Genomic DNA, 12,131 nt, shown 5'->3' with positions numbered 1-12,131 from the left:
ACATTTACTGCGCATGATTAGTTTATTCGGTGACCGCAGAGGCACGGGAAAGTTATTAACGCTGGGACGTTGCCTTTTGCCGCTGCTTGATTGACGTCATTAGCCCGTAGGCTTGGTTATGCTCTAACTTAGAGTGACAGGTGACGCCGCTTGTAATGTTCCACGTCAGGAATAATAAAAATAATTACTCTTCCCTGAACTTAGCTTGACATTCAAATAATGTTTACTTCTCACGCTTACAAAGAAGCTAGACTTCTACAGCTATCTCTAATATTTGCCCTAAACTATTCACTTTTTACCTACACTTCCCTCTCCCCAACGACGGTGACACATCGCCGCACAGGCGCATAATGAACGACGTTTTCGCCTTTCTTACACGCTATCTCGCTCTCTCTCTCTCTGTCTTGTTCCCTTTAGTTCTTTCCCCCATTTCGATATCCGTTTTTTTTTTTTATTTTTTTTTTTTATTTGCTGTCCTTCCAACCCGGTGCATTTGCTAAATGTTACCCTTAACAATAAAAGGAGGGCGAGCAGCGCAATCTAACATGCGATCACAGTTTCGCTTGGCAGCGCTTTTATGATGATTGCCAATAATGTTGCTTTGTCCAATTGATCTGTGCTCCCTCGTCTGTGTCAAGTAAAATCACCGAGAGCAGATGTTTAATGTATCGCGCATTGCGAAGACTTTCCTATATTGTTCAGTACGCCTGCGCTCTGCAGCATCGTAAGAAAGATGGACAGAGGTGATTAATGCACGAGTATCTGGCCGACAGCTTTGCACCACCTGGACGCTTAAATGGTACCGTAATAAATGTTTATCTTCTAAACCAATCACAAGTATTCGTAATTAGCACGATATATCAGTATGCAGTAACATCCGTTTGATATTTTACCAGTTTATTTTAGTTACTACGCAACCCCCAAATTTTGAGTCCAGGTTGAGTTAACCATTTCAAAATTCATTGGCCCCTGTTGCAAGGCGGTAATCGCAGGCGAACGTCAAGGGGACGCTGTTGAGCAACCCACACAATGGAAAAGTACTCACCACACACTTCTCCCCGTTTTCCAGGTTTATATCTTCAGGCCATCTATTGATATAGCAAGTTTTTTTGCACTCTACTGCTATTTCCTAGAAAACACGAGAAAACGCATCGCAAGATTTGATTGTTTACAATCGACAAGGATTAAAGCAAAATAATATTTATAATTTTTATTGTGTTGATTTTTCTGCTTTGTATTGTTCATTTCTGTCAACGTGATTGTTTGGCGTATTTTTATAGTTTTGCTTCGTGCACATCATTAGAGTGTTAGGTCATACGTCGCAGATATGCACGACGTCTACGAAGAAACAATGTCAAAAATCAAGCGGCCATACGGACGTTTAGTAGATCGTTCTGATACTTCCGATAAGTACCCGATAATCCGCTGACGTCTTTTCGCATGCATCGTATCTTTATCGGGTATTGCTATCGCAGCTATCAAGGCACCTACTAAAACTCTCTAATAAGGGAAGTCGATAAACGTAAACAACTCAAATTTAAACCAAACAAAACATGAAAAATACATATTTAGTGAAAATGAGAAGCTGGGGCCTCCATGGTGATGCTCGTATTCCTATTCAATACAACCGGAAAACATATTTATGATATAAATATAAATAAAGACACTGACACACACCAATATTGTCGTGTATTGTTCTTCATTTTGCAAAGGATTTAGACGAAGTTATGCCCCCACGATTTATAATATAATTATGATAACATAACCGAAACATTTCGTTTGTTACACTCCGTCCGCTTGATAGCGAGCGGTCACGATACGACTTTTTAAGCTCAGCACGACAGAATAGACGCAGGCACATTTACAGTACTCGCTCAGTGCAACAGTTATCATATAATGCTAACTTCATAATTTCAACTCCTCTGCAGAAAGGTACGAGAGGAGAACATCAGCCTATGTACCCTCACTATCAAGGATGAGCAACAGCGGATGAAACAAATGCCAAGTGCAGGTAACCAACATGGAACGACGCCCCCAAAATGTCCACAAGGACAACCTAGTCTACACCACCTAGAATACTCGAGGCCTGCGAACAGTCTCCTCTACCTCCATGTGACGTCATCACGCTGGTATGGCGCCAAGTTAAAAAAGTACGCTAGAATTACGTCCCGTGAAAATAGTGTAGCAGTCAACGGCGAACATAGCGTGCCCATCAGTCAGTCATCAGACACGAAGCACGCTATCCCGAAGTACTGTATGTTGCAAGTATTAGTGATTTTTGTTCAGAGCTGCGATGCAAATATCGTACACTAGTTTCACCTTTTACCCAACCCGAGAAAACAGGTGGCCACCGATTTTTCAATGTTTAAATGCGTCATGGTATCCAGAAAATATATTAACAGCAGCTGCGCGTGAACTCGAGTATAACGTTTTCCGCGGCCCTGTCAAAATAATACAACACAAGTTATCGGGAAACATATTCGTGTCGCTCAGCAACAACCTTCGCTGACTCGTTTTTTTTTCGACAATTAAAGTTAACGTTTTGGCACACCGCCAGAAGGGGGAGGAGGGGAGGAGGTTCTAAAACGTGTTTGACGTTCAAATATAGAAAATCCAGTGTTCACTTTCTCAGCATGTGACTAACCACACAAGCACACACGTCATCACACGTATCCTTCCGTCGAAACGTCTCAAAGCGCGTTCACTGCTGCGTTGGTTCGTTTCGCGCGACCATTTTCTTGCCTGCTGCTGCTGCTGACCGCGCTGCCTGAATTTCGACTTGACATCTGGTGACGCATGACTGGGGATATACGAGGCATGATCTTAGCCCCCAATATTCGTGTCCGCCAGGGTGTTGACTGCGTTTGCATCAGCGCTTCTACAACGCATCAAATTTAGTGCCACTAAAATTATAAGCCACGCTTCGAGGTAGCCTCACTTGAGACATCTCGGTGGTTATATTCATTGTGCACTTACCTGAGGATTTATCTGAAATCGCAGGAAACGGTATATTGTCTCCTACCTAGAAATAATAAAGCAGTCCGCGATGGAGCAAAACGATATCCCCTGAGCATCCCGACACCATATCGAAAGCTCAGAAAGTTGCGGTTTGATTTCGAATAGTAATGATCGCTAATTCCACTCGCTCAGCAATAAGCACTAACGCTGAGCCAATACTCTAATACCCTTGTTACACAGGCACACTTTACTGCAGTTACGCTAAGCCACAGATAGAGCACAATACTTGCAGACAACATTCTGCGGCTATGTGGTCAAAGCTATGGACGAAGGTGCGCTGGAGCGTCTTGAGCACCCATCAAAGCAGTGCACGCGCGCTCTTCACTTCTGAAGTATCTGTCCGAAGGAATATATACGGCGGTAACTGTGGTACCGCGTAACAGCAGTCAAAGCTGAGTTAACCGCAGTTAAGGGTGCCCGTGTCTCTCTCCCGTAGCGCTGTCTGCTCAGCGGCCTTGAGTGCTGCTGGGTCTTATTTCTCTAAGGGGCACGGGAATGGGCCACGCCGGCCGAGGTAACAAGGGGGTGACGAAAGAAGGCCTCGTGCCTTCTTTCGTCACCGTGTGTATTCCCTAGTGCCTGGGACCCACCTCACATACACACGACGTGTGTATTCCCTAGTGCCTGGGACCCACCTCACTTGTACTTTGCCTTGTCTGTTCATGACTTTAGCCTTGATGGTCTTGAACATTTCGCTGCAGGTGGATGGGTTTCTGCACCACTTGATTGCGGTTATTGAGTCTTTGTAAATGAGGCAGTCCTTTTGCGGATCGGCGTTGTCCATGGCCATAAGGATAGCCGTGAGTTCTGCTTCTCTGGGGGCGATAATATCCTTGAGTTTCTAGACTACCGGGTTCCCGTTGGTGGTGTTGACCGTCGCTAGACCAGTGCTTCCTGGTGTTATTGCGGCGTCGGTGTAATAGATATACTTGCTGGAGTCTTCCTCCTAGTTCCCTTCTCTGAGGTGGCTTCTTGCACTAGTGTCCCTGAGTTTAGTATGTTGTTTTCCCGTGTTTTGCGGAATCGGTCTCAAGTTTGTGATGCGTATGTCTTCCCAGGGTGGGGCTGCGGTTTTATAAGCTGGTGGGGGAGGGGGGGACGTAGAGATTGTATCTCAACTTTTTTAGGATCTTCTTTCCTCATGGCATTTCATACATGCGAAGGATTAGGCTAGGCCTGTCCTCTGCAGCTATTTTCTTGAGTTTGTTAAAGCCAGATATTACTTCTAGATCCTCCAACTTGGTACACTTCAGGAGCTCGGTTATGAGCCGCCATGCGCTGTTGTTGAGCCGTTCAAGCCCTTCTTTTTCTGCGCGAGAAAGTTGAAGGTAATTCCAGCCATACATAGATTTGAACATCAGTAGCGCCCCTACAAGTTTTCGCAGCACTTGCACCTTGTCGCCTCGCCTACCCCCCCCCCCCCCCCCCCTCCGGGACTTGTTTGTGACCATTCTAATGGTGTTGATGGTGCTCTTCCAATATTTCCTTGTTTCCTCGTACCACTTTATGGCTCTGCCATCTTCTTGGAAAACCACGCCGAGACGTTTGACTTCCGGCGTCCTCTGTATAGTTTTCTCTGCTACCTGTAGTAACATGGTGTCGCACTTTTCTCTTCTCTTATATTGGCAATCATAGTGTAATTTGTTTATTTCCGCATACGTCTTCATGTTGACGACTTGCAAAAAATTGTGGATTCTGTCCAGTCTGTTCTGCAGGGCTTGTTCTTGTTTTCCCACCGTGTGTTTCACTGACCACAATGAGATGTCGTCCGCGTAGATGGTGTAACCGAGGTCCTTCTGCTTGTCTGGTTCAAAGGCGAGGTCGGCCACCACCATATTAAAGAGTGTCGGTAATATTGCTGCCCCCTGCGGCACTCCTCTGCTAAGGCTATGGTCAGGCTTCGTCTCGCGCCCTCTGTGGTTTCCTTTTGGATCGAGAAGGTTCGGTAGTTCAAGAAGGATCTGATAAAGTGGCGACATCTTCCTCAGAGGTCTTTGTTGCTGGCGCCCCAAATTACGACCCAGTGGGGAGTGGGATCGAAGGCCTTCTTGACGTGGATTGCTACGACTGTTTTTGGAGTGGTGAAGTGTTGTGCGGACAGCATATCCCTGTGGATGAGAGTGAGGCTGTCCATAGTGCTAAGGCCAGGACGAAAGCCAGTCTGGAACAGAGACAACGTGGGCGACTTGTTTTCTCCCTGGTACTCCGGCTGCCAGCTGACTCCGACCAACATCATCCGTTCTATGATTTTGCATATGTTAGGTGTTAGTGACATTGGCCTGAGATTTTTAAGCGAATCTAATAGCTTGCCGAGCTTCGGTATGGGGATAACTTATGAGTTTTTTCATTCTTTTGAGATTTCCCTGGTCTTTCATGTCTGGGTGAAGGCCTGTAACAGTTGCTCTTTGCCTTTCAATGGTAGGCTACGCGGGGCAGTCACAGTTATCTTATTTGGGCCCGCTGTAGTGTTTTTGGCCGGGCCTGGGGCCTGGGCTCTGACATGTCGTGGAATCCACATTGATCTTACGTGTGTGGAAAACTTCGAAACGTTAGCTGTATGCTTCTTAATAATATAACTTATATGCCTATTGCTCTAAGGAAATCTGTTGCGAACGTCCGTGGCTACAGCATTCTTAGGTATGGAATTACGATACTTGTAAACTACACCGAGCTGTGGCACATTAAAGTTGATCGCATTTTGAAGGGATTATTAAAGAGCGTTGGGTACAACTCGGTGAACTTTCTGAAGGGAATGTCTTCACATCTTTATGATTGCCAAATTTATCTTCCCTTTTTGTGAAAAGTGTTATACTCCGCCACTTTTGGTCTGACGAATTTAAGCGCCCTTTCAACCCTTGTAGACGTCTTCGTCACGCTGCGCAATTTATGACCTCCCAATGCTTTATGCGCTATAAGAAAAGAGGTCGCTCATATTATCTGCCTTTTAGTTTCAACAATCTCCATGAGGACATATTCAATGCAAACACGATGAGAAACCTGGAAAACAAACGTTGACAAATATACACTGTAGTATCGCCGTATCGATTTCTTTCATATTTATGCTAGTATTGGTTGTTCCGTTACTTTTTTTACCTTTGTTTTTCTTCTCTTCTTTGGTTCTTTGCGCTGCCCGACTTGCCAGGCCTTGCTCTAGAAGCCTCACTTGGCTTGGGTAGACCGGTATCTTGTATTGTGTTTAAATTTTTGTAGAGATAAAATTATTGTTATTATTATTATTATTATTATTATTATTATTATTATTATTAATCGCTAAAGCTGCAATCTCATTGGTGCGAAACGAAAACGAAATGCTCGGGACTCGGCACACCCTGCGTTCCTTCAGCTGTGGGTGGTAAATAGCTGGCAGTTCCCGAACGCATGCGAAGCACTGTCCGACCCGTTAAAAACAAGCCCCCAACAGGTTATTCTAACGATCGCCTTCTGCACACTGCCATCTTTGTCTATGCTTGGCTTTAAAGAACCCTCTGAGCATCTGCAATAGCTCTCTTTTGGAAATATCAGACACCGCGCATACGTAAACAAAAGTTTCTGAAATCTTTTTTTTTTCTTTTGCTTGGGTGGTAAGTGTTACAAAGGTTCATACCTCGCCTTCATACATCATCCTCTCGTAATCAAAACAGGCAGGTTCTTTCTTTGTTCTCCTCGCAATGCTATCTGAAACAAAATAAAAAAAAATTTTGTTGCTTTTTAAACGTGGTCAGTAGGTTCGTTTGATGTACCCATACCTTCTACAGCGGTGCAGTAAAATATATGGTAGTGTACTTCGGGTATATGTTTGAAGGTACAACCGGAAGTACACCGACCTACACCTTTCTGCACCGGTGCAAGTAAATCGAAAGAGCCTACCATAGGCCATTTCAATAATCTCCTTCTGCACGCTGCTGGCTTTGTCTGCTAGGCTGTGGAACTCGTTCTGAGCATGTGAAGGGGCTCTGCTCTGCATAATATCAGACGCCATGCATGGGTCCTAGGCCCAGTGACTCGACATTTAATTTTCCTATATCATAAGCACTAGGAGTATGTATAGCTTCTATACATGTTGTCACATACAAAAAAGGACGCTTTACGCATTATTAATGCGCTGCGCGAAGTAGTTTTCGCAAGATTTCGTTGTCGAAGATAGAAGTGATGAATTTGGCTTTTGTAACGTGTACGTCTTTACAAAATAACATAAAGATCATCTACGGCGCACCTGCATCCGCATATCTTAGTTCAACACGGAAGGGGGATATTAGCAGCGTTGCGCGAGAAGCAGGACTTTTTTACTACGGTCCTTAAGGTAAATACGATTATATTTTGTTCATCCAAATCCCTTCAACAATGGACGATTGCACAATAAACCAAGGTCACCTTTACGTTGAAAAAAAAAAAGCTAGAGTGGCAGAAAGCAAAAAGGATTAACGAGATAAGCTCTATCTCTTAACTAAGCAAACACAATCAGTACGCAATAACAAACGAAGTCTGATTTCTCTTTAAAGGGCAAAAACAAAAATGTGCCTAGATCCAACCACCATACATGCATAACGAAACGCTGTGCATATGATCCAGCACCGTGCTGGCTGCTCCTCAGTCTTATATACCCCACAATACAAATGCACTAATTTAGCCAAGGACCATCTCCACAGTTGATAAGTTTCCCCGTTCTGTTTTTATTTATAAAAATATTTCACCTCACATTTAGTTCCGCGATGTTTATAAACTGTATCTCTTAGTGAAAAAAGAAAAAAGCCGTTTCACGCGGACTCTAAAGCACTCTTTCACCCTAGTAGCAGAGTGGAGAACGTTCTGAGCACCCAGAGACTCCGTACCTACTAAATATATCTTGTTGTTCTTTTTATTTTATATACTGGGTGGCATTTTTTATTTGACACATATTTTAAACAAGCGTCTTTACTGCATCATGAATACCATCTTTACTATATATTTCTTGAGCTCGGCGGACATTTAAGGGTCAGAACCCACCACAGACTGGTGAGTAAATAACTGATATTTGTTAATTAACGTTTTAAATAGCGAAAACAGACATATGGTTCCAATTAAAAATTTGCTGAGCGTCATTTAGAGCCACTAAATCTTTTCAGAAATACTTTGAGCGCGTGAGAAGCGCCGTAGTGCGCTAAAGTTACCCCTCGTGCAGCGGGTACAAAGCTTGGGCTATTATAACAGAAGGAACTATCGCGCGGGCGCCTTATCGCGCCGGTAGCCTTGCTCCGGGTGCACGAGCTGTAACTCTAGAGCACCACTGCGCTCAAATAGTTTAATAAAATTTCTAAATTAGTGGTTTTAAATGATGCTCACCAAGTTTTTGATTGAAACATTGCGCCTATTTTCAATAATTAAAAAGTTAATTAACGAATTTTAGTTAATTTCTCACCAAACGGTGGCGGTTGGCCGCCCCTCAAATGTCCGCCGAGATCAAGAAACATATGGTGGAGACGGCATTCACGTATCAGTAAAGACTCCTTCTTAAAAATTTGTTTTGAATAAAAAATATCACAGGGAATATGTATACATATATCGAACGTGGATCATGATATTACCATCCGCGGTTTTGCAGCCCCAGCCTTGCACTAGTTGCACAGTTGTAACGTTAGTGCGCCACCGCATTTCTCACACGCTTCAAATCCTCCTAAGGGTTAAGATTTACTGATGAAGTGGTTTTTGACGACGTTCAGCAAGTTTCGAATTGGAACCATATGTTTATTATCCTAACTAAAATAATATCATAAGGTGTTAGCTAACTATCTTGTATGTTTTGACGATTGGCCCTCTATATTATCTTCCACTGGCCATATAACTCACCTGCACTAACTTCGATAGTGTAACTCTCGTGGCTTTTTTAGAAGCAATCTGTAAAGCCGAATTAAATTACCCCGCATATAATAAGGATGAATGCCTCCTTGCTTCAATGCAAGGCCAAGCTTTTGGTGCCTGTACGTTAGCTGACCCTGAACGCCAGTCAAACCTACACACTCGCACACCTCACCTCTTCTAAATTGTCACAAGATATATTCTCCCAGTAATATAGTAACCGAGCAATGGAAATTCAGGAGCTCAACTCCGAATCTCACCCTTCATATCGCAGTTTCTTTTTATAAGACAGCAATCGAAAGTAAGAGCACATAAATTGTCCTTGAATCAAATACGTTATAATACCGTATCTACTAGACTAAGTTGGGTCTGAAAAGACTACGTTTATAAATTTTGGTTCCCTGCGCTTTTTACGCTTAGGACTTTGAGTACGTTAGATCTTGTCAGTGTTCGGTGTAGTTTAGGCGTACTCTGAGTGAAAGGCTCCGCGATACCCACGACACATTACAAGAAAACTCCAAATCAAACGACTTACCGGGATTTCTGCAAGATCCATTAACGCATTTCCCAGTATTCTCAACAGGTATTGGAGGATCAAATTCGCCAAACTATGAAATTGTAAAAGAAAACATACGAGATAGGACGTCTATTCAGAAAAATCGGTGGGAAAGTTTATCACCATGAAAAGTTGACTGGATCTCTGTGTTGTTTATTTTGTCGAAATGAAGGGCAGATACGCAATTTCGGTTTATCTTATTTTTCTCCTACCTGCTTTTCTGTCGCAATAAGCGCCACAATGATCTACTATGCTATCTGATGGTTTCAAAAATAAAAGCTTAGATGGAAGTTATTTTATGGGAAATAAAGTTGTTTCTTTTCTTGTTTTACTTCCGGCGAGAAAGTATTTCGGTAATTTTAAATGTTTTACTTGCCGATTCACTCCACGATTTACTGCCGTAAATCGCAGTCTGATCTGTCAAGAAACCGTTTTATGCTGTTCCTTTAAAGGGTCAACACGTCATCGAGTCCTTGTTGTCGAAAGAAATTTCAGATTGGACAGAGAAATATTTGCAGAGACAATCATAAAGAGGTCCTTCTATTATAAAATGAAGTTTCTCAGATAAATTCAGAATGAAACATATACTGACTGCTTGTTTAATTAGTCCGATAAAAACTACTGGACACTCTGCAGATACAAGTTTATCATAGAGATAAACAAAATATTCTTGCAATTACCACTTACTTTTTTGCGTTGGAAATTTTGGCAATTTGCCAAGTTCACTAACATCATCTTCTTAAGGCTGTCATTGATACACTTATCCCTGGGGCCCCTCTGAAAGCAGCTGAGCACCTCTCACAAAACGATGGGGTATTGAACTTTCTTCTTAAGTTACAAGATTGCTTACTCTAGTTTTCCTGCTTAATTGTCGTGGAAGAACGTACATAAAATATTTTTAATGCTAGCCTAAGAAACTACTAAGTTTTGTGTCGAACAAATTCATAAATATAAACCGCAATAACAGGCATGTAGACCGCCAATGTACAGCTTTGTTTCTTGCACACCTAACTTGCTGGTAATTTCGATTAAGTTAATGTTTTGAACATTTTTAAGCTACCTAAGCTGCTATTAAAACACGATATGTCTTAAGTTAATTGTATTAGTATAAAAATTGACAAATAGAAAAATCTCACATTGCAGAGTCTTTCGTCAGAAATGTCTTCGGTAGTTTTTTCTTTCCAATCATTGGTTTTGTTCTTACACATTATGAAACAATATTTTTCCACTTCGAGCTTGAAAAAAAAATGCAGTTAGAAATAATCAATACCTAACGTGACATGCAAAAGGGAAAAATGCAAATTTCTTATATTCCTGAAGATCGCCAAAAAAAAGTGCCGGATTAAGGCCAACACAATTTTATACGAACAGAGCCATGTAGCACATTAAAGCGGCGATGGGAACCATCGTTGGTGCATACTTTGAAGAATTAAACAATATAGCGTAGTAATAAAAATCAACTCGACAAAATAAAACTGAAAAGAAAAATGAAAGACGTTTACAACTCCCTGTAACGCCGAGTTAGAGCGCAGCTCTTGAGGAAGAGGAGGGCAGGGTACTGAGGGGAGGGTATACCCCTGCTAACTCATCCTCCCTGCTGCCTCCTCATCCTACCTGCTACCTCCCGGCTACCCCCTCATCCTCCCTGCGACTCCTTCTCCTCGTCGTCCTCCTCCCCTCCTCCTTTTTCACCTTCCCCTCCTCCCACCATCCTTCAAGCTCCTCCTCTTCTCCTTCCTCCTCTCCCTCCCTCCTCTCCTCCTCCTCCCCTCTTTCGTTTTCTTTCTCCTCCTCCCTCCTCTCCCTCCTCCTGCTTCTCCCCCTACTCCCTCCCCTCCTCTCTCCTCCTCCCCCTCCCCATCAACCCCCTCCTCCCCGCACTCGTGATGTCACATGTGACGTCACGAGTGACGTCACGAGTGCGGCACAGCGCACCACCACGTGACGTCAGGTGACGTCACGCGCGGTGCATCATGGGACATTTCCCATAATACACCGCGCGGTTACGCCGACGGCGACGGCGACGCCGCTCAAACCGGAAATGGGCGCCTAAGAGCTGCGCTCTAAACTTACCGTCGATATGCGGTCTTAGCAAACCTTTTGTACATATTAATTCACGGCCACTCAAGTTTCCCACTTTGCTCCTACAGCCTCTGTGATTCGTTGGGAAAACCATAGCAGACGTCTTCTGCCTCAATTTGGTCCGCTCACCGCTAGAGACGCTGCTCAGCGAAAGTAAGAAACGTAACAGAGCTGATGCAGCAAACACTTGCGCGATAGAAGCGTTGATCGTGCGACAGTTACCATACCAATCGTCGCGGTCATTTTGATGTGGTGGTGCGCCATGCCGCATGATCACTTTGTCAGCGACAGTTGCAATGGTAATCGTAGCGCGATGTCCGTCTTCACGTCGCATGACTGACTCATGGGTAATATTTTCCTCAGCTACAGTAATGACCTATAGTTCATATTCTAGTATATTGCACCAGTATTAATCTCTCTCTAATCTCGCTAACCGGCTTTATTTTAATATTGGTTGCCAACCTTCTTTTGTCGGCAACCGATTTTTCAGTCATACGCTGTTATATTATAGGTACCAATGCATCTAGATCTCACGAAACCAGTGTCTTCAATCCGAGTATTACGAAAGGAAATGTTTAGACAGACTTGGTTTTGTATTTATCACCGTGCCGATATTGCATAAATAGACCGATATAACTAAGCT

At 43.3% G+C, this 12,131-nt stretch overlaps 1 protein-coding gene across 2 annotated transcripts in view; it reads right to left on the bottom strand.

Annotated features, from left to right (window-relative positions):
• The window catches only part of LOC121835950, a 34,980-nt gene that overhangs the window by 19,102 nt on the left and 3,747 nt on the right, over positions 1–12,131 (bottom strand). For both annotated transcript variants that reach the window (XM_042290530.1, XM_042290531.1), the window contains exons 3-6: positions 10,543–10,641; positions 9,386–9,458; positions 6,623–6,693; positions 1,046–1,129 (exon numbers count right to left, since the gene is read on the bottom strand). In XM_042290530.1, coding sequence (XP_042146464.1) covers positions 1,046–1,129; positions 6,623–6,693; positions 9,386–9,458; positions 10,543–10,641 — 327 coding nt within the window. The remainder of the gene's footprint in view (positions 1–1,045; positions 1,130–6,622; positions 6,694–9,385; positions 9,459–10,542; positions 10,642–12,131) is intronic.

This window comes from Ixodes scapularis, unplaced genomic scaffold (assembly GCF_016920785.2).
Source record: "Ixodes scapularis isolate PalLabHiFi unplaced genomic scaffold, ASM1692078v2 PGA_scaffold1__304_contigs__length_218370807, whole genome shotgun sequence".
Lineage (NCBI taxonomy): Eukaryota > Metazoa > Arthropoda > Arachnida > Ixodida > Ixodidae > Ixodes > Ixodes scapularis.
Note: the sequence above shows the minus strand (reverse complement) of the source record. Positions and strands in the feature narration are given on the sequence as shown.